Source organism: Mesoplodon mirus (genome assembly GCF_964341445.2).
Source record: "Mesoplodon mirus genome assembly, chromosome: 4".
Taxonomy (NCBI): domain Eukaryota; kingdom Metazoa; phylum Chordata; class Mammalia; order Artiodactyla; family Ziphiidae; genus Mesoplodon; species Mesoplodon mirus.
Genome location: NC_138979.1, coordinates 62,327,355 through 62,350,596, shown reverse-complemented (window position 1 = coordinate 62,350,596; position 23,242 = coordinate 62,327,355). Strand labels below are relative to the sequence as shown.

Below are 23,242 nucleotides of genomic sequence, written 5' to 3'. Positions count from 1 at the left end.
AGAAAGAATATTTAGTCAGTACTTTTATACTGTACTAGCAACAACAATAATAGACTAATTACATAATGACAGCAGAACCAGCAGTGAACAGTCACTGCGTCTGATCACGTAACCCTTTCATCAACCCTATGAGACAGAGCTCGTAAGTAGTAGAGGCAGGACCCCACCTACAGCCCAAGATCTTAACACCTGATGATAACTGGAGCTTGGCTGGATTCAGTACATGAACTGTCACGGGAAAACCACCGTTTAAAAGATGAACTAGAGACGAACCTGATTGAACCTGCTGGTCTCTGAGTGAAATTCCCCTAAGTGAGAAGCAACAAGGTGCTTTGTCATCTTTTTCTTTCATATTTCTTCAAACTCTAGGACAGTAATCCAGATTCCTATGGGATCTGCAAGGGAATGGCTTCTGGGGGACATTTAACCACTGGCCTCCTATGATTCTAATTCATTTTTCCCTGAGTACAGAATGCGAAAGGGGTTCTTCACACAAATGTCTCTTACCAGCCAAGAGCATGTAGAGCTCCCCCATCTTTGGCTGGAAGTTGATGGCTGCACTGAGAAAATGGAAGGCTGATGCATACTGCTGCATAGTCAAGTGGACAAGGCCCAAATTATACAGAATCTTCCAGTCGAAGGGTGCCAAGTAGTTGGCTCGTTTCAGGCAGCTGATAGCCTGGAGGAGAGAGCAGGCACTCAGTGAGAGGCTGGGTGGGGCAAGCTGGCAGAACCAGTAACTGAACACAAACCAGGAAAATGAGGAGACACTCACTGCCACGTATTTCTTCTTGCCAAAGAAACACATTCCAATGTTATTCCAGAGTGGAGGACTTTCTGGAACAGCACAAGCTACAATTCTGTATTTGGTGAGGGCAACATCAAATTCCCCATGGGTCTGCATCATGCTGCCTGCTGCCAAGATGGCCTGAAAACATGGGATGTGGAAAGTTGGTAATTCAGTCATTCCCAAAAGGCTGCTGCAGTGAAGTAGCCTTCCTGAGTACAGATACTCAGCAGGCCCATCAGCACTGGTGAGACTGAAAACCTTCTTCCAGGGACCTGTATACTATATCCAAGCTATTGGAACAAACGCTCATGAAGAACACTCCCGCACCCCATACTGGCTCTCTTCGGCGTAATACAGAAAAGTCACTGACTTTACCCAGCTTATTTCTTTCCTACTGGTGGCCAGGGGAGTCACTATTTCAGAGTATCAGGGCCCTGTAAGTAAAAAGCACCTTTAACCTGTTCCCTACAGCCCCTACTTGGTATACCAAGTGCTCTAGACAACTCAGGTGCACCTGTCTTTGGCCACTAAAGGTGCAGCTCCTTCTGCCACAGGGCAGAGGGTGAGTCAGCCTTAGGCTTCACTGATCAAGCTTTTCATGTCTCTAAGGAAAAGGGTTAAGGTGGGGTGCTAAGTCAGGCTAATACGACTTCCAAGATAGGACTGAGTCTGTACTGTTAACAGCCGGTTTTGCTGCATCTCCCTCAGTGATAACATATCCACATGATGATCTCCTCCTCCCCAAAGTCGTATCTGGACAAGAGTTGTAATCTCAGATTCCTCAGGAATCAAGTCATTTCAGCAGACAGTAGTTACAGAGGCTCTGCCAATTTCCTAAGTAACATATAGAACTTCACCTGCACTACAGTTTTGCTTTCTGCACAAGTTAACAGGCCCAGTATAACAAACGTGCTCTTTTAGAAGATAAGACACTTTACAGTATTTTCAAATGAGAGCCACGTTTATTTATAACTTTTCTAAGGAAAAAGTACTTTCTCAGATATACAGAACGCTTTCTAGGGCCAGATCACCTCTAGGAGTGGTGGGACCATCTGTGTGAAGGCTCTTGGGTTTGACAGCCTGCAATACCTTGTAGTTGGTGGGGTCGTAAGTCAGTGCATTTCCAAGATGTTCAAATGCCTTCTGGTAAATGCCGAGCTTGGGGAAAAAGCAAAAGCCAGAGAATTACATTGCAGGGGACGGTAGTTAAGGAGACTGGCCAACCACACCCTCATCAGACACACCCTGACTTTTCCGGGTTCTTCGGACAGAAAAAGAGCTACAGATACCGGGTTCTTAAAAAAGGAAATTAAGATCCCCACGTTTGTTTTCCCTACTATTTCGTTGATTTGTCCCCTAATAAGGTCAAAGTAGCTGTTTGCCAGGAACAGCCTCATCCACACTAGCGCTGTTCCACCCAAGGCCTCTTGGCAGGAAATGGGCTGGTTCGCCGCATTTCCCCTGGGGCCAGCCTCCCAAGCCAGAGCCCGGGAAGGCCCAGGGTTAAGCTCCTTTGAAAGAAAACGGAAACAAACGAAAAGGCTACCACAGATGCAGGGCTGGAGGCAGGATCAGCTAAGAGGGGAACCTGGGGCATCGACGGGGTGTGGGGGGCAGGGAGAAGCCCTGAGGGATCCCTGGGTCCCAGGGCCTCAGGCAGACACAGAACAGCGATGGGGCCAAGAGAATCCCACCCATACTCGGGAACGTGGAGGGGATCTAGACAGTGCTTTGCCTTCTCTCTTTTCTAGAGGACGTGGCTGGGAAGAAGGAACAACAGAAATGGCCTTTGCCCCAAAGCCCTAGCGGTACCACAGCTTCTCCTCCCACCACAAAATGCCAGCCCCTCTGATCCCAGTTATTTCTCGTATGTGTTCTTGCCTTGGTTGGATCAGAATTATAATTGCACTAGGCTCAAACAGATTTATTTGCTTCTGATTTGAATGCTGAAAATTAAGTTAATTCCTTTAGCAGACAAAGAATATCAAATGCAGAGAGTAAAGTTCATGTCCTTCTTATGGCCTTTAGTAAGTTGTGTTAAAGTAAAAATGCAGGAAAACCACAACACACACACGCCCAAAAGCACTTCTAACGTCAATGCATGGATGAGCAAAGAATCCCTCCTACCTGGAGGTAGAGTAATCCTAAAGCTGTGAGAAGGTCTGTATTTTCTGGTGAGAACCTGCAACACAGAGATGCTCAGAGGGGAACAAGATGTGTATGAGAGACACTAAGATACACACAGTAACTCACCCTTGTGCACTGCCTGAGACACCACTGCACCTCCCACTTCCCGTGGGAGCCCTCGAAGGGATTTGGGAATGTCCTTCAAAGTAGGTCACCTCAACCCTGGCTACAGGGAGGATTGCTCAGCAAGAAAGAATGGGACTTGGGGGCCTCCCTGGTGGCACAGTGGTTGAGAGTCCGCCTGCTGATGCAGGGGACACGGGTTCGTGCCCCGGTCCAGGAGGATCCCGCGGCTGGGCCCGTGAGCCATGGCCGCTGAGCCTGCGCATCCGGAGCCTGTGCTCCGCAACGGGAGAGGCCACGACAGTGAGAGGCCTGCGTACCGCAAAAAAAAGAATGGGACTTGGAACCCAGACTCCTTTCTCAGGACGTTTTCTTAGGGCCAAAGTCCTTAGAAAGAACCTACGGGACATTTTGTGCCACTGTCTTGATTACACTGATAGAATTCAAGAATAATGCCCTGTAAACCAAGTTAGTCTAGAACACACACGGTTTTAGCCCTTTCCCTCTTGTGAGATTTTTTTCCCCTGTTCTCACTGCACTCAATGCCAGCCAGCATAATTTCCCACGTGATTTAGGATCCCAAGGCCCCTAATGCTCTGCTCTCCACATTAAACAAAAAGCCATACTAAACAGCCAAACTAAAGAAGGAAGACACATACCCGCTCTAGGAAAGAATTAGCTGTTGGCTTTGTGGAGTAAACACCGGCTTAAGTAAAAGATTATCTGCCTTTCCAATCCCTCAATGACATTTGCCTTTGTCACAAAACGAAAGCAACACTGAGCTCACATGATCTGACTACAGGAATCACTAGACAGCTTCAACAGTGAAAATGACAGAAGGTGAAGAACAGTGTCTCCTGTTTCTAAGGAATGAGGTAGGGTGCTGGTTACCTATGGGGAGACCAGAACCACAGGGGCCAAAGCCCCAGCCCGGGGAAGCCTGAGCTGGCCAGACAGAGCTTACTCAGTTCAACTGAGTATTCACCCTTCACTTTCTGCCATAAATACCCATCCTGATCATTTCCTCCCCCAAAGCAAGTAAGTAACTTCCATGATTCTGGTGGGTGTCCATCCCCCCACCAAAACATGACTACTCTCTCCAAAGCTGCGGGTCATAAACAATGGTTTCTATAATCTCAGTGAGGCTCCAAATGCTCAGCTGACCTCTCTTCTCCTTTGAGAATTTCAGTGACTTAAGTCCTTGACCAGCCACTAGAAGAATGTGTGAGCTAATGTAATTTATGTGAGCTAATGAGCTCAAAGAGCCAACTTACAGAATGCAGGGGTCAGGGGTCAAAGCTTCCACCCAGCACCAAAGAGACTTCAACATAACGCTACATGGCCTCCTTCCTACTTGTCCATATAAACAGCCTCTTGATGACAGAAGTCTCTTTTGTAGCTTAACAAACCAAAGGATTTTTATGTCTTTTCAGATATAAAATATGGTTGAAGAAAATTCCAAAAGCAGTCTTATGACTACTATAACCAGAAAAGTTACTATCATGGTAGAAGACAAAGGTAATTAACAAAATTAATAGAAATCTAAGTTTAGTTCAAAGTCTAATTATCAGGAGTAACAGGCTTTGTGGCCTTAAACCAGAGATGAGGCATTCTATTAACTGACCAAACAAATGAGACACTACAGCATTTTGCTACAGCTCTCCCACTTAAAACAAACCCAAGACCCCAGACAGAAAAGACAGGATAGCACGTGTCCCTAGAAAAGAAACACAGAACACCACACTGGGAAAGCCAGGCAGTTACGGTTTCAAGGGGGATTTGGCTGACCCTAATGATAGTTTTCAAAAGCATGATATTGGTCTCGGGCTAATAAGGCCAGATCTTTATTACTCAATCAGGAGATTTCTCTCCCTAATATCCTGAAACACAAGATCTTTTATAAAGTTTAAAACCACAATGGCAGACTGCCAGCTGACTCTAAAATCTCTCTCCTTCCTCCTAAGCACATCTGGCCAACTCCCTTGCAGCTAGATGTGGCCACCTCACTAATTTCGAACCACAGAATGTCAGCAGGAATGATGTGTGCAACTTCCTACTTATTCAGTACTTAGCTTCCTATACCACGTCCCCCGACCACAGCCTGGAGCACAGATGCTACAGTAAGTCAGCTGCAACCATGCAGGTGAAGGCAACAACCTAAGGAATGATGAGGAAGGAACATGGAAGGAACCTGGATCCCAGACTGATCTTGTGGAGCAAAGCTGCCCACCTAGGCTAGACCAGCTACACTGATGGGTGAGGAAGAAACATGTCTGTCTTCCTTACTTAAACCATCGGGAGCTCTAAACCTTAGCTTAACAGTAACTCTGGCTCCTACAACTCACAATGTGTAACCAGTCACACGTGTTCTCTCTTAGACTTGGGAGTTCATGTCTACTCCCATTTTTGTTTTAGTTTCTCGCTGCTCTAAAGGAACAGACACACTTACTCCACTGCTTTCTTGTAGATTTCGATGGCCTTGTCCAAGTCTCCCTCCAGCAAGTGGATCTTGCCCAGCATTATGTAAGTCAGATCATGCCTGTTAAGGTGTAGGGCATTGTGCAACTGGTCTTGTGCCTAACAAGATTGACAGAGTAAAGAGAACCAGATCACTACCGTGAAAGGACAATGACCCTGTATGGCTAATGTAAAGACAGAGCTCCTGCTATACTAATAATGTAGGAATATCACATTTCAGCAAATGCCCCATTACCCAAAAAACTAAAACATACCCAAACCGTGCTTGCTCACAGGACAGCTGGCAACATGGAGTGTCTGCCTCTAGAGCCACTTGGGAGGCTTGTACAGATGATGAAACTTTTTGAGTGTTTTCTGCTTTTTGATATTCACACCCATGACTCATATTTCGTAAGTCAAAAGGGATATCATGGTCTGCCCCAAACTCGACCCCAGCTGCACCGCTGACCAAATGCACACCCTTCCCCAGGGTGGACCTCATTTTCCTCACCAATATTTTGATGAATGAATGAATCCTCATTTATTCATTCAACATGTATTCATCAAGTGCCTGTTGCTCTAGGTACTAGTATACCAGAGCTAACACAAGAGCTTATGTCCTCGTAGATGATGAAAAGGGCTTCGTTTAGTCCTTCACTGATTCAACAAGTATTTCTATAAATGTCAGGTACTGTATTTGCTTAGCCTGTAGGCTTTATAGTAAAATCTAAATATAATGCTTCTCCTCCATACAGGTCTGACCAAAAACCAATTCCACCTCTCCCTGGGCTCAGAATAATCCTGTGAATAGATATGTACTTACTTGAAATATCCTCTGAAGAGAGAAAGCTCCTAACCAAATATGTAACACTGAAGATCTAGATCTGCCCAGAAAACCTAAGGGACCCACTAAATATGTATATTTTATTTACATAGATATAGGTATTATTTATTTTTATATATCTCACAAGAGCAAAAGTTATTCTCATACCTCAACTGCTGATGTACAGGTTTTTTTTCATACCCCTGAGGGACTGACTAGGTTGCATCAGTTTACAAATTGATATATATTAAACACTGTCAAATGGGTATCAACTAATTCAGATTCTCAGTCCTGTCAGCACTGGAGAAAGGAGAATAAAACTTCATAATCACTAAGTGGGAGCTTTATGAAGGAAACTCTACCCAACCCCACTATCATTAACTTTTAGAGTTCTCTATAATTTGGTCTATCCCTCAATTAAGATATATACATTTTTTCCCTTACTGAGTACCAGGGTAAGCGCAAATGTTTTATCTGATGTAAGAGCCTTAGGCACTACAGCCTAATCACAATGAAATATAAAAATGAAACATCAAAATCTCACGCGGAAAATAACCTTAAAAACAAACTCTCAGAAATCAAATCTATTTAAGATTAAAAATTCATTTCCAATGACCTTAAAAACTAAAATCAGTTGCCACTGGAGCATAAGATAGCTCACAAGGTCATAATTACACTTTTAAGACTTACAGGTCCACTTTTTGATATCTAAATTTTATTGAACATTTGTGTTTCCATTCTGGAAAATTAAACTAGGGGGTGGAAAATAAGAAGAGAGGAAGAAAGCAATTAGATTGCCATTCCCTAATAATATTTCTAGAATTTGTCACTTTCTTGTTAAAAGCAGAAAAAAAAAACATGACTAGTGACAAACGAGAATAAAAATGGGGATAAATGTATATGGCAGTTTCAATTTTTACTTCTAAGAATCTTGGCAAGCAGTAGGAATAATACAAAATGAGCAATGGCACCTCTGTAACAAGCGTACCCTCAGTGAAATCCCCAGCCAACCGCTCAGCCACCACCACCATTTCTATAAATTACCTTGTCCAACTGTTTCAGGTAAATGTAGCAAACTCCTAGGTTATGACAGATCTCCTACACACAAAAGAAAGGAAAACAACTTACTAAGTTCCACAGTAACTATAGAGTGAAACAACAGGCGTCTAGAGATTATTATTGCTTGGCAAAATTTAAACTTTAAAACATGCACTATGGTTAATTTTTTACTTGAATCTTAAACAGATTATAAGAGATAAAAGCAGAACAAACCAGTGATCTTCCTGGGTCTATTTAGTACCTTGGGGTGCATGCCCAGCCCATTCCTACACCTTTTTTCTCTAAGAGCTGCTCACTGAACAGCTTTGTCCCCTCTTCTCAGAAGAGACTACCACAGCCCCTTCTCCAGCCCTAAGGAGGTGTGTGTGTGTGTCAGAGTCCTTTTCCTAGGAATCTAGGAATTCACTAGGTGGTATGGACTTGGGGACTGACAGCGCCATCTGGAGGCCACTAGTATGGAATACACAGATGTAACTGGAGCCGATCTTCAGAAGACTACAGCACAGGTCAGCAAACTCTGGCCCACGGGCTAAATCCATCCTCTGCTTTTTTCTGCAAATCAAGTTGTACTGGAACACAGCCACAACCGCTTGTTATGTATCATCTACAGTTCTTTCACACTAGAACTTCAGAGTCAAGTAGCTGCAACAAAGACTGTATAAATCCACAAAGCTTAAAATATTTACTAACCTGCCCTTTACAAAAAAAAATTTGCCAACCTCTGATCTACAGAAAGAAAATAAATCAAGCAGAAGAAATGCAGAGCAGCTACCTTGGTTGCTGACATCTTTCCAGTTCTAGTTCACCGCAAGACCAATCTGTATTTCCTGACCTTGTGTGTTCTGTAAAATCTCTCGAACGCCCTTATAACCTCCCTTTATTTAAGGCAGCTTTAGAGAAAGGAAAATGCAAGGGTGAGAAAACTGCTCCTGGGAAACAGTAAGGACCATCTTGTTAGTAGTGGGGAGGTGGAGAAGCACATTCAGACCCAGAAGTGTCCCTCTCAGAAGAAACATGAACCTTATAGGGCTCAGAGACAACAACTGGTTTAATGTTTTCCAAGTTCCCTAACATAACAACAACAAAATAGCAATCAGTGATTCTATGCCAGATGTTTTTCATATACATTACTTTAATTTTCCCAGCAAATCTGTAACATAATATAACTATTCTGATTTCAGAGGTAAGAAAATGGAAGCTCAGAGAAGTTAAGTAGTTTGCCTAACTTAGGTCAAAAAGTGTCAGCACTGGGATTTTCTTTTCTTAGTTCTAAATCTTAAAGAATTTCAACCATATATAGACGGAATCACCATGTACTCGTCATCCTGCTCCAACAATCATCCAATCCATACCCCCCCATCTCTCCCACACTACTTTTGTAAGCAAATACCAGATAGTATCACATTTTATCCACAAATATTTCAGTATGTATTTCTAAAGGATGAGATCTCTCTTTTTTTAAGCTACCCACAATACCATTATCATACTTGAAAAAAAATTAGTAACTGCTGATACTGAATCATGTTCAAATTTCTGATGAATGTCTCACATTACAAAAAAATTTTTTTTTCTTCAATCACGATCGAGGGACTTCCCTGGTGGTCCAGTGGGTAAGACTCGGCACTCCCAATGCAGGGGGCCAGGGTTCGATCCCTGGTCAGGGAACTAGATCCCACATGCATGCTGCAACTAAGAGTCCGCATGCCACAACAAAGATCCCATATGCCGCAACTAAGACCTGGCTCAGCATGCATGCATGCATGCATACATACATTTATTTTTAAAAAGTCATAATCCAAATAATTTCCACACATTGCAAAGCACTGGGATTTGAACTCAGGCCTGTCTCTAAAACTTGTATACCAGACTTCCCTGGTGGTCCAGTGGTTAATAATCCACCTGCCAGTGCAGGGGACAGGGGTTCGATCCCTGGTCTGGAAAGATCCCACATGCCGCAGGGCAGCTAAGCCCATGCGCCACAACCACTGAGCCCATGTTCTAGAGCCCACAAGCCGCAACTACTGAGCCCATGTGCCACAACTACTGAAGCCTGCGTGCTCTGGGGCCCACATGCCGCAACTACTGAGCCCACATGCTGCAATTACTGAAACCTGTGCACCTAGAGCCCGTGCTCCACAACAAAAGAAGCCACTGCAATGAGAAGCCCACGCACCGCAACAAAGAGTAGCCCCCGCTCGCCAAAACTAGAGAAAGCCCACAAGCAGCAACGAAGACCCAGCTCAGCCAAAAAAAAATTTTTTTTCAAATAAAACTTGTATACCTTCCACTTCATCACCCTATAAGAATATACACAGGGAGCTGGAGAGGAGAAATGTAGCCCTACTTGTCCTTTAAATGTACTGGAAGGTAACTAACCCGTAACCTTTTTAAATCATTTCTCATAGATATTATTTGAGAAAGCAGTAGCAATATGCCTTAAACAAACTGACAACCAAGAAAATTTTTGAAATTTGAAAAGGAAACTAGAACAAATCAGAGTTAAATCCTGTCTTTCATGGGGTGAGAAGATGCAGCAGACATCCTGCAAGGGCAATTGGTACAGTGGAAAGATCACAGGCCTAAAGTGAGGAATCCTAGATTCTAGGCCTGAATTCTGGCTCTGGTTCTGCCACTACCTCACTGTGTGCCCTTCAGCAAGTCACTCCATCTCCCAAAGCCTCAGCTTCCTCATCTATCAATACGGGAAATTCTCCCTACTTAACAGCTGTTCCACAAGTCAAATGAGATCATGGCGGGAGGAATTATTATTCCCCTGCTGCGGCCAGACTGTGGAATACCCTGATGAGTCGAAGGAAGTAGGGCTACAAGGTTTGCTACAGGCCACAGGCACTCATGAAGCATGTAGGGCAGAGAGTGGCTGTTTGGGGAATGACCACCTCTACTGGCACCAATGGACTGGTTATCCCAGGTGAGTCAGTAATACCAAATGAGCTCTTTCAACCAACTGGACAAACTGAAAGACATTCTCCATTTCCCCTGTCCTGTCCCTGAGCTCTCCTGTCTCACTTCCTCTCTGTCTCCATCTATGGGCTCATTTTCTCTTCAGCTCAGCCCTTCAAACTGTTTTTTCCAGGATTCCATCCTCAGCTCACTGCAGAGTGAGCTCATCCAATTTCATTGTTTTAATTATCACCTTTAAGTTGCTGACTCCAAAATGTGTATCTGTAGCCCAGAACACTTGAGTTTCAGATTTCTATATCCGGCCATGTATTTGATCATCTCAATTTAGATATCCTACCAGAAGGTACAATTCATCATGTCCATAATCTTCTAAAAGACAGGACTTAACTCTGATTTGTTATCATCACCCTCTCCCAAAACTTGCTCCTCTTCCTTCCTGTATTTCCTATTCTAGTTGATTGTCCCATAAACCACCAATCAATCCATCTTTGCATCTGCAGCCCAGTGCCTGGCACACAGACGTTCATTTGTTGAAAGAAGGACTAAGTGAATGAAACGGCAACTCAATTTTCCTTTATCTGTAGCTTTACTTTGGCCTTTGGCTATAAAATACTCAATGGCATAAAGACGTAAACATCTCAGTCTTTAGACCTGCAGAAGAAAAGTGACTGACAAAAATAATAGTGCTGTGGGACTTCCCTGGTGGCACAGTGGTTAAGACTCCACACTCCCAATGCAGGGGGCTGGGGTTTGACCCCTGGTCAGGGAACTAGATCCCACGTGCATGCCGCAACTAAGAGTTCGCATGCCACAACTAAGGAGGCCACGTGCTGCAACTAAGGAGCTAGCAAGCTGCAACTAAGGAGCCCGCCTGCCGCAAGTAAGACCCAGTGCAACCAAATGAATAAATATTTTTTTAAAAAAATAATAATGATAGTGCCATAAGAACTGCAGGGAAAACCCATGCTAGCTCTTTCTACTAATCAATCTAATCCTTCACTCTTAGATATGTCTTTCTAAGAATCATCAGATATTCTGAAAAAACCAATAGCATGAAAAAGAAGAACCAAAACAGAGGAAGAAAAAGATAATTGTGGAAAGCAGAACAGAACTTCAAAGGGTCAGAGACATAGAGAGGCTGCTTCAAGAAAAGACAAAGTTCTTAGAAATTAAAAATACAATTACTGAAATAAAAAATATTGAACAGGTAGGCTAAATAACAGAATGTGAATATAGCTAAAAACAGAAGTGATGATCTGGAAGATAAGACTGAGGAAATGTCTCTTAATGTACAGCAAAGACAAGGAGGTAGAAAATATGAGAAGCAAGTTAGGAGACAAGTAGAACAGGTACAGAACACGTCTGATAGAGTAGAAAACAGTGTGGCAAATGCTGCTAGTTATTTACCTAACATTCACTCTCTCTGTTTACCTTACCAACAGAACCCTAATTTTGTTTAGAGTGACAATATATTTCCCAACCTTCCTTACAAAAGGGGTAGTTGGTGTGATGTAAGTGAAAGTCTGTTGGGGATTTCTGGGAAAATTATACTTCCTTGATGAAGGTTATGTCCTTTTCTCTTTGTTGCTTCCTCTTTCTCCCTACCTAGAATGACGATGTGATGTTAGAGCTGCAGCAGTCATCTTGTAACCATGAAGAAAAAGCCTCAGCATTGACATCGTTGGACCACCAAATCAATGTCGGCAACTACTTACCTGGATTTCTTGTTTCATAAGAAAAAAATAAACTCCTAATTTATAAAGCCAATGTTTAATAAAATGTTTTGTTGCAGTTACACACAATCCCTAACTGATACAAAGAGACAACAGAGAGGAAAAAATAATCAAAGAACTACTCAAAAGAAAAAAAAAAAAAAAAAAACCTTGCTGACCCGAAGAAAGGCAAGGGTCTTCCAAGTGAAAGAGCCAACTGAATGTCCACAGATAAGGGGGATAAAAGAGAAAAGAAACACGTCTAGACAACTATTACTGACATTTCAGAACTCCAATGATAGAAAATCCTCAAAGCTTCTAGAGAGGAAAGTGGGGTTATCAACAAGAACCAGACTGGTAACAGACTGCTCATCAACAACACTGACAGCCAGAAAACTAGGCAGCAATGTCTGCTGAGTTACGAGGAAACATGATTTTTGATCTTATACCCAGCCAAATCATCGATCAAGCGTGAGGATAAAGTGAAGACAGTTTGGGCATGTAAGAATTCAGTAATAACAAAAGACAGCCATACGATAACTGGAGCCATTAGCATGTCACTAATAACACGGTTCCCTACTCACCCAGTCTTTCTGGTTAAGTTTAGCTGCTTCATTGTATACTTCAGTGGCAGCTTTATGTTTTCCCAATAGAAATCTAAGGGAAGAAACACATTTCCTGTGATTATTAACACAAAGCTTTTACGAGACTATAACCCCACCAGGCCCACATCTGACTCATGCTCCAGCCAGCAGAGAATTCGGACGCCTCTTCCCTGTAAGCTGGCTGTACTGGTTTAGCCAGTGCGGCTGCTGCACACCAACAGCAGAAGCTCTCGTGGTAGGGACAGAGTTGGTTCCAAGGCCTTGGGCCTATTCTACACCAATTTTAGTGGAAGTCTTCTGTAATTTATTTTCTACAATACACTACAAATGTAGACCAAAAAAGAAACAAGCCAAACTAATTACCACGTTAAACAAAAACTGCCACAATTTTTCATCATGATCTATTATTAGGGACAGGCCCTTCTCTCCCAAACTAAGTCTCTTTCCTTGATACTGGATCATCATTCTGGAGACACAGGGGAAAATCAGCCTCTATGCAAAGACAGTGCAGGTTATGAATGACAACGTAGGTAAGAAAGTGAGAGTGGGAACTCCCCAGAACACTTTACTACTCTGGAGTAGTAAAGCTATTAGTACTTAACAGCTTATGAAGACAATGGAGGTTGCCTGCATCTAGGAACCTTCAAGGCACTCACTCAACAAACTCTTACTAAAAACCTACTGTGTATCTAGTATTATGCCAAGTGTTGGAACAGTAGGTGAGAAAAATTCCATGGGCTGCCAATACGATTAGGGTACTTGAGGCACAAAATGTTCCTATTTATATGAGAAACATTATCGGTGTTCCCCCATCAAACTAGAATATACAGTGTTTGAAATACTCAGTTCCTTTACACTAGTTATCTCATTTTCTCAAATTTCAAAATTAATCCACACTCTTCAGAGTGAATCTATTATACCCATTAAGCAACCCTCCCTCTATGTATCCGGCTGCCAGAAGCAGCTCCAGCCTGAGAATGCACTTTACATTGTTCTCTGTCAGTGCCCTAGGGCCTCCAGGCTGCCAATACTCACAAAGATCTGGCCACCTGCTTGAGGTTATCAGCAGACTGAGGGCTGAGAACAGCGCACTTCTGAAAGAGTTCTAGGGATTCTTGGATATTTCCTTCCAGGCGAAATATCAATGCTGCCAAGAAAGAGAAAACACAGAAAATAAAATCATGTTCTAGGAAGAATGGAGCCTGACATCTGAAAAATTGGAGAAGAGGGAGGTAGGAAATCATATCAAAGAAATCCTTTGGATAATTGTCTCTAATACAATCAGATATGACTTCAGATGGATTGAAACAAGCAGCAAAGTTGTTGATGAGCTAAAACGTTTTTTTAAGGTATCTGGAATCTACCTATTCCTCCACTCCCAGCTTCCACCACGCAGATAATCGGGTGCCTTGTAAATTATCCCACAAACTCTTCACTATAAGAACATTCTTTTTTTTTATTAGTTTCTGCTTTATAACAAAGTGAATCAGTCATACATATACATCTGTTCCCACATCCCTTCCCTCATGCATCTCCCAAGAACATTCTTATAGCTCCTCATCAGATGCTCTATTTATCATGATAATTCCGATATCCACCTGACAGTTTTCAGAGTACACCCAAATGGGGCAAGTGCAATCAATAACTCAAGTCCAACAAGGAGATGCTGGCAAAGAATGCAGTAATATTTCAGACTTGGTTTTCAGTATAGCAACCAATCAGAATCAACCATTTTTCAGAAGAATTTACATGCTTAACTACTACCAGGCACTATAAGTTTGGAACTTGTGATATTGGGAATAAAAGAGCATTATTTGGGCTTCCCTGGTGGTGCAGTAGTTAAGAATCTACCTGCCAATGCAGGGGACACGGGTTCGAGCCTTGGCCCAGGAAGATCCCACATGCTGCTGCGGAGTAACTATGCCCATGCACCACAACTATTGAGCCTGCGCTCAAGAGCCTGCAAGCCACAACTACTGAGCCCATGCACCACAACTACTGAAGCCCGCGCGCCTAGAGCCCACACTCTGCAACAAGAGAAGCCACTGCAATGGGAAGCCCACGCACCACAACGAAGAGTAGCCCCTGCTCGCCACAACTAGAGAAAGCCCGCACACAGCAACAACAACCCAACATAGCCAAAAATAAAAATAAACAATTTATTTTTAAAAAGAGCATTATTTGCCATTATGTCCTAGATATGTCAATATCTTACCAATTATGTCAGAAAATTATATATTAATCTGAAGACTACAAATGCAATGAGTGGTAAACAAAACCATTCATTTACATCAAAGAGTCAAAAAGATAGTTCCTGGGAAAACTAAGGATGCTACTTTGGGCACTACAGAGTAAAATTCCAGTCAGTGGTTCCTATACTTGATCTCTGATGAATTTCATTTATTCTCTGTTTTATCCTGTATACCTCTAGGCTTCTTCCCTTCATCCTGACTCACCTTACAAAAAATCCTCAAGCTTTTCCTCACCTCTTTTAGCTTGACTACAAGGAACCCTTCCAAAAGCCTCTTCTGGACCTGAAACTGCTGCATGAGGCGGGGACCCTAACAACTGTTCTGAAAAACACTAGCCGGAAACTAGAATAGGGGTGAAGGATAGTAGCAAGGTTTTTTAAGAGAACTAGTCACTTCTGAGGTCAAATCCAGCACAATAATCATGTTCTGATTTCAAAAAACAGTAATATTGAATAAGAGATTTGTGGAACATTTACTTGAATTTAAGTATTTCGTAAGTTGTTTGCTCTTTTTCCAGAACCTAGGCAGAGTGTGCATTTCTCTGGCAAGAGAAGAAATATATGTCTTACCTTGGACATAGATAGCATATTCACATAACCCCTGAGTCTCCTGAAGCTGTTCTTTGATAACATCCTGAAAAAGAAAGAAACAATACTTCTGATTAAGTGGTTAAGTATCTTCAAGTGTTTTTAAGAAAAGGTAAACATGGACAAGGAGTACATGTAAGAAATCTACGATACTTAATGATGACTAATAAAGTAGTTCATTCAGATTTTTAAAAAATTTTCAACTCTTGTTATGATTGCTTATTCTAGAACAGGGGTCAGCAAAGTACAGCCCACAGACCAAATCCGACCCACACAGCCTATTTTTGTACAGGTCTCAAGCTAAGAGTGTTTTTTTTTATTTTTAAAGGGTTATTAAAAAATAAGAGGGGCTTCCCTGGTGGCGCAGCGGTTGGGAGTCCGCCTGCCGATGCAGGGGACGCAGGTTCGTGCCCCGGTCCGGGAGGATCCCGCATGCCACGGAGCGGCTGGGCCCGTGAGCCATGGCCGCTGGGCCTGTGCGTCCGGAGCCTGTGCTCCGCAACTGGAGAGGCCACGGCAGTGAGAGGCCCGCGTACCACAAAAAAATAAAAAAATAAAAATAAATAAGAGAAGATGAAGTATATGAGACAGAGACTATCTGTGGCCTGCAAAGCCTAAAATATTTACCATCTGGCCCCTTACAGAAAAAGTTCACCAACTCCTATCTACATTCTAACTAGGCAGGCTAAGAAAACTATGAAAAGATTTCCATGCACCATTATAGATGCTAGGAGCTCTCTGATGAGCAAAGTACAGGCTCTACCTTTGTCCTATGATGGGCTAAGACCAGGGAGCTATACAGCTCAGAGGGCAATCACCTGATTCTAACCTGGAGAATCAGGGAAGGCTTTCCAGGGTAAACAGTTTCAAATCCCGTGTTAGCAAGGGATGGGAGAAAAGCTGAGGTGGCCCAGAGAGTCAGAGAGAGAAGGGCTTCAAATGCCATGCTAAAAAAGGTCGAGAGCAATGGGAAAATCGTGATAAATTTTAAGTGGGAAGTAACCAGATTCTATTTGCTCCATTTTTGGAACATTGTGGAAATAGATGGAAAGGAGGCAAGATTAGAGGCAATGTTGGCCTAAGAACTCTTGTGGTTAATGTAAATAAAAATGACAAGGATTAACTAAGGCGTGGGGTGGGGGGGAAGTGGACAATGTCTTGAGATAGTAAGAGAAAGATCTCCAGAACTTGATGATTATCTATATTATATTAGGGAAAGTGGGTCAGAGGATTCTGACACAGACAGCTGGGTGAATGATGGTACCTATCCCCAAGACAGAGAACAGGAGGAGGAATAGGTTTGGAAAGAAGAAGATAAATTCAGCTACAGAAAAGATGAATTTGAAATGCCTGGGAAGCATTCAGTACGCATCTCTAAGATCAGGAAGAAGTGTGTGGAATGAGCAGAGAAAGGAGTCAAGGACAGAACCTAGAAATAGCCCCAACTCTTAAGAAAAAAGCAAAAGAAGAGAAGACAAAAAAAAAAGGAAACAGAGAAAGTGGTCAATAAAGGAAAAGGGAAATAAGAAAAGGATAATATCACAGATGAAAAAAAAATCTTTCAAGATCCATACTGGAACATTGCTAGTTCTTTACATTGTCATAGGTACAAATGTCACAGGTATAAAAACTACAACCTTAAAAGCATTATAAAGCTCCGAATGCCAAAAAACGAGAATACCAGGGATATATTTTGCATGATGATACTATTCTCTGCCAGCAAGTATGTAACGTATATAGTAAGTTACCAAAGATACAGCTTAGAGAAAATACAAATGGTTTTAAAATATATAAAGGACCAAGCTCACCATAATAAGAGAATTATAAAACTCAATGAAATGCCTTTTTTCACCTATCCAGAGATCAAACAGTTAAATACTATGCCATATTGAACATCTGCTCTCCACCATGAGACCAACAAGTCCCAGAGAGTGGCTGCTCCTTCAGCCTGGTCTTGAAATGAGAAGACACATGGAGCACACTTGAACCTGACCCACAGCCTGTGGTCAAACCCAGCCAACCTACAGCCAATCTGAAGGCCCATGAGTAATAAGTATCTGTTGTTAGAGGCCGCTGATATTTTGAGGTTGCTTCTTAAGCAGCATTATCATAGCAAAAGCTAACCAATACACAAAATGCAGAGAAATGAGATGTCATACATTTTTAGTGAGAGCTAAACTGTCACACAAACTCTGAGTGACAGACACAGTTAGTTGCCTAACCAAAGCCTGCCTCTCATGTTCTCTATCACTGGCCTCTCACCTTGCATGCTTCATAATCCTTCCGGATATAGTGGAGATGTATCAACCAGTTCTTCTTCTCCAAAACAGGAAACTCTGGAGCTGGGGAGCGTATTTTGACAAAACAAACAACACAGTCATTGTTAGGTTTTCTCCTTGAGCATTGTCCTCAACTAACCACAAGCATACTGTAATATCACATGAAATTCTTCATGCTGCTGGATCAGAATACAGTGCCTCAAAAATGTGTGGATTATTAAATTAAGGGATACTTGTCCTACTATTACACATTGAATATATACTTCTGTTCAGTTTTGGTCATTTATAATGTCAGTTTCTCAACTGATAACTTGCCTGAAGAGAAAAACAGAATCATTCTTTCCCTCTTTTCCTCTCTCTCTCTCCCTGGTTTTAGAACGTGAATAAGATGACTTTCCAAAGGATATTTCAGGAGTGTTACTAACAAAATATACATACCATAGTTAATATCACATCTGATAGATCAGAGGACCCAAAACAGCTAAACACAGTCTTAGCAATAGCTCAAATGTGAAACATTATACTGTTGCCCAGGAATGAGAAGTCAACAAGGAGAAAAATATTTGAGCCACTGAAAATGATTCATGATACAGAAACCCTGAGTTACTATCCCTTCGAATTCAATTAAAATACAGGTAAAAATTCATTAAGAAATTATTTTTCTATGGTAAAAAGGAGGACAAGTATTCACACCAACCTCAGAACAGTGGTGACCTCAAGGAAGGGAGAGGGAAGAGTAGAATTAGGAAGCAGTAAAAAGGAGATTTCAACTGTTAAATGCTTTATTTATCAAAACAATTAAAAGCTCTAAAGTATACATGGCTAAGTGTATTTATTTATTAAATCTGTCCTGTAAGTACACAGATGTTTGTATTTTTTTATGCATTTTAATACATGCTTGAGGTAATCCCTGTTTGTTTGTTTGTTTTTTGCGGTATGTGGGCCTCTCATTGTTATGGCCTCTCCCGTTGCGAAGCACAGGCTCCGGACGCGCAGGCTCAGCAGCCATGGCTCATGGGCCCAGCCGCTCCGCGGCATGTGGGATCTTCCCAGACCGGGGCACGAACCCATGTCCCCTGCATCGGCAGGTGGACTCTCAACCACTGCGCCACCAGGGAAGCCCTGTTTTGTTTTGTTTTGTTTTAATGATCATTTTCTTTTTGTTGGCCACACCACGCAGCACGTTGGATCTTAGTCCCCGACCAGAGATGGAACCCACACCCCCTGCAGTGGCAGCATGGAGTCAACCACTGGACCACCAGGGTACTCCCTGATTTTTAAAAATGTAAAAGAAAGGGTATAGCAGGGGAAGAAAGGGAAATGATTTGTAATCATTTGTAATCACTCTGTTCCAGAACCTTAGGCAATATATCAACAGAAAACCCAAGACTTATATGTCCATAGTATGACAGGAAGGAAAAAAAGCTTACTGTGACCCAGAATTAACATTGCAGGAACACAAAAATTAAGAATGCTGCTTACTCTTTCCCAAGAATAGGGAACAGCAACAGAATCTGTGAAGTGAAATTATGACAGAAAGTATGGATGTGATTTTATATACTGGAAGAAAGAAAAAAAAGATAAAATGTTAAGCAACTAACTCTTCATCTTCTGATTACCCACATTCTCTGACTGAGACCACCTTTCTTCTAGTCAGCAAGGGCCTATGTGAGATTCTTCAATGACTTCTGTCTCCTTCCTTCTCTTCTCCCAAGCCCCAACAATCATCAGATGTTAGCCGTTCATGTTCTGCCTAACTAACCACTTCCAGAATTAAATTTCCTACTAAAGACCACACAAATCACCAAGCTTAAAGATGGATGTGAGGGACTTCCCCTGGTGGTCCAGTGGGTAAGACTCCACGCTCCCAATGCAGGGGGCCCGGGTTCGATCCCTAGTCAGGGAACTAGATCCTGCATGCATGCCTCAACTAAGAGTCCACATGCCGCAACTAAAGATCCCACATACTGCAACTAAAATATCCCGCGTGCTGCAAAGAAGATGCCACATGTCGCAACTAAAACCCGGCACAGCCAAAATTAAATAACTAACTAAATAAATATTAAAAAAAAAAAACAAACAAGACGGATGTGAGTGGGTGTGCATGTAATCTTGGATCAAGTCTCAATTGTATGGCCTACCTCAATGTTACCTACCCTCTAAAGCAGCAGTCCCCAACCTTTTTGGCACCAGGGACCAGTTTCATGGAAGACAATTTTTCCAGGGACCGGAGGGATGGGGTGGGGGATGGTTTCAGGATGATTCAAGCACATTACATTTACTGTGCATTTTATTTCTATTATTACTACATTGTAATACATAATGAAATAATCATACAACTCGCCATAATGCAGAAATCAGTGGGAGCCCTGAGCATGTTTTCACTTGCCACTCACTGATAGGGTTTTGATATGAGTCTGCAAGCAATTGATTTATTATGGTCTCTGTGCAGTCAAACCTCTCTGCTCATGATAATCTGTATTTGCAGCCGCTAGCATCACCGTCTCAGCTCCACCTCAGATCATCATCAGGCATTAGATTCTCATAAGGAGCGCGCAACCTAGATCCCTTGCATGTGCAGTTCACAGTGCGGTTCCCGCTTCTATGAGAATCTAATGCTGCTGCTGATCTGACAGGAGGTGGAGCTCATGTGGTAATGCAAGTGATGGGGAGTGGCTGTAAATACAGATGAAGCTTCGCTCGCTCGCCCACGGCTAACCTCCTGCTGCGAGGCCCAGTTCCTAATGGGCCATGGACCACTACCGGTCCACGGCCCAAGGGTTGGGGACCCCTGCTGTAAAGGGAAGGAGACAACTGAATCCTCTGAGTTTACAATATCACTAAGTATCATTGCTTCCACAACCTAAAAGAAAATTTATAAAATACAAATTTGAGTCTTGCCTATTATTACAATCTTACAATAAAAGATGAGGTACTTTTTGTGTTCCATGGGTGAAGAATGGGGGAAAAAAATGTTCGATTTGTAAGGTATCTCAAGGGTCCAGAGGCTCATGAAATGGAGTACTAGGGGTGAGAAGAAGGGAAAGCACCACCAAATTCAAGTGCCTAACAGTCATTTCACACTCCTGACGATACAGTTTGTCTAAAAGCTAAAAGAACTCTAGGCTCATCAAAGACTTTATAAATCATTTCAGTGCCCCATAACTGTCCTATTAACTGTGTAGTCCTGGGAAATTTAGTTTCCTCATCTATAAAATAGAGACTCATTCATTCATTCAATAAATATTCACTGAGTACCAACCACATGCCAGGCACTGGGGATAGAAGAGCAAACAAAACTGGTTATAAGCTTTCAGGGAGCTTATAATCAGGACAGGGGTCGGGGGTGCGGGTTCGGAGAGTGCTGGCAGAAGGGATAGATGATAATAAAATCTCCATTATTAGTGATATTCTTCTCACATTTAAATAGGAGAGTCAGGGGATAAAATACCCCACAGAGATGTGAAGACTGAATGACAATACATATAAAGAGGTTCAAGTACTGTCTGGTACATGCTAACCCTTAAAGAAGTGTTAACTGTTGTTGCTGTTATTTTTATCATCATTATTATTAGTCATTTTCAAAAATGAGGAAATTCTGGATACCACAGAAATCCCTATGAATTCTGAATTTACAGTTAGAATTTTACCTGTAAATGTGTAAGTTGAATTTCTTGTATTCCAAATCAGTGCTCACTCCAATTCCCCCTACAAACAGGGATACTGGTTCTTATATGCTTTCACAAGTATTATGAGAATTACCTATTTGAAAGGTCCTCTGAAAAAGATAGACATGGGGCTGCCCTGGTGGCGCAGTGGTTAAGAATCCACCCACCAATGTGAGGGACACAGGTCCTGGTCCGGGAAGGTCCCACATGCCGAGGAGCAACTAAGCCCGTGCAGCACAACTACTGAGCCTGCGCTCTAGAGCCCGCGAGCCACAGCTACTGAGCCCACGTGCCGCAACTACCGAAGCCTGCGTGCCTGGAGCCTGTGCTCCACAACAAGAGAAGCCGCCGCAATGAGAAGCCTGCGCACCGCAACGAAGAGTAGCCCGCGCTCACCGCAACTGGAGAAAGCCCACGCACAGCAATGAAGACCCAGCGCAGCCAAAAATAAATAAATTAAATAAACTAAAAAAAAAAAAAAAAAAAAAAGATAGACATGTAAGTGCAAAGTAGAGCCTCCTCTATTTTACAGCAGAGCGAGGTGGTCATCTGCCATGTTACACTTTAGTAGGAGTCTGTATTACCATGGAAGTCAGGCGGCCAGCTGATGAGATAGACAAGGTAAAGCCTTTCAGTCATCACCAAGGCAGTGGGGGCAGAAGGCTGGCAACCTGGCAACAATATGCCCTTGCCCTTCTCTTCGCCTGCCCCCATTCCACTCTTTTTTTTTTTTTTTTTTTTTTTTTTTTTTTTTTTGCTGTACGCGGGCCTCTCACTGCTGTGGCCTCTCCCGTTGCGGAGCACAGGCTCCGGACACACAGGCTCCGCGGCCATGGCTCGCGGGCCCAGCCGCTCCGCGGCATGTGGGATCTTCCGGGATCGGGGCACGAACCCGTGTCCCCTGCATCAGCAGGCGGACTCTCAACCACTGCGCCACCAGGGAAGCCCCCATTCCACTCTTTTGTGACACCTCTTTCTTTCCTCCTCTAAGGATGCACAAGACATATCTTAAACAATTCCATAACTGAACAAACATGACATCACAAGAATTCTTCTTCCCTGTAATTTGCCCTAGGTACGAAATGCTCATAGAAATAACCAAAACTCAAAACTTTACATAAAACTGATTAATGGTAGTGAAAAGCATCCTGGATATATGAATGTTGAGCAGAAAATTCCTGTGCCTTGAATTTTTAGTTGAAAAATTTTCTTAAATGACTAAGGCTTTTGTAAGTACATTGTAAATGAACCCTTCTTTGGTAAAGGATCTCTTCCAGGACCAGAAGACAGGCAGCACATCAAATTTTTATACGTAGAAGTCCAATCTTGATTCAGTACCAGACTTCTATGGGACTTGGACAGTTATTTAAGTCTCTGGGCCTCCATTTTCATGCCTATAATTTTCACTGGAAAATTACAGAAAATCGGAAAGTGATCATTCAATAAAATGTTAATTTCCTCATGTTATAATAGGAATTATAACACTTTTCTACCTCAATATATTATTTGAGACATCAAAAGATATAACAGATCTTGAAAAGAATGTAAATGGAAGACATTTTTATTAGTATCGATTTGAGCTCTGTATCAGACAGGGTCTAACAAGGAAACCCAGAAACCACTTGAGGATGTAGAACAGAAGGACTTCAATGCAGTGAACAGGTGAGGGAAGAAATGAGAGGCCCAACAGGGAACAGTGATGCAAATCAGAGGTTAGCATGGGAACAAGTCACTACCACCTCTAGGCTGAAGGAAAAAGGGAGGGAATGTATTGCTACCAGTATCCAAGGCTGAAGTTACCTGGAGGAAGCTGAAAACAGAATGGCCTGACTGGCAGA

The 23,242-nt window shown here is 42.6% G+C and overlaps 1 protein-coding gene across 2 annotated transcripts in view; it reads right to left on the bottom strand.

The window, feature by feature from the left end:
* Positions 1 to 23,242, bottom strand: part of BBS4 (Bardet-Biedl syndrome 4) — a 61,519-nt gene that overhangs the window by 5,899 nt on the left and 32,378 nt on the right. For both annotated transcript variants that reach the window (XM_082618075.1, XM_082618076.1), the window contains exons 3-12: positions 17,720 to 17,799; positions 15,440 to 15,503; positions 13,654 to 13,765; positions 12,598 to 12,670; positions 7,365 to 7,418; positions 5,490 to 5,617; positions 2,918 to 2,972; positions 1,880 to 1,948; positions 776 to 928; positions 508 to 679 (exon numbers count right to left, since the gene is read on the bottom strand). In XM_082618075.1, coding sequence (XP_082474201.1) covers positions 508 to 679; positions 776 to 928; positions 1,880 to 1,948; positions 2,918 to 2,972; positions 5,490 to 5,617; positions 7,365 to 7,418; positions 12,598 to 12,670; positions 13,654 to 13,765; positions 15,440 to 15,503; positions 17,720 to 17,799 — 960 coding nt within the window. The remainder of the gene's footprint in view (positions 1 to 507; positions 680 to 775; positions 929 to 1,879; positions 1,949 to 2,917; positions 2,973 to 5,489; positions 5,618 to 7,364; positions 7,419 to 12,597; positions 12,671 to 13,653; positions 13,766 to 15,439; positions 15,504 to 17,719; positions 17,800 to 23,242) is intronic.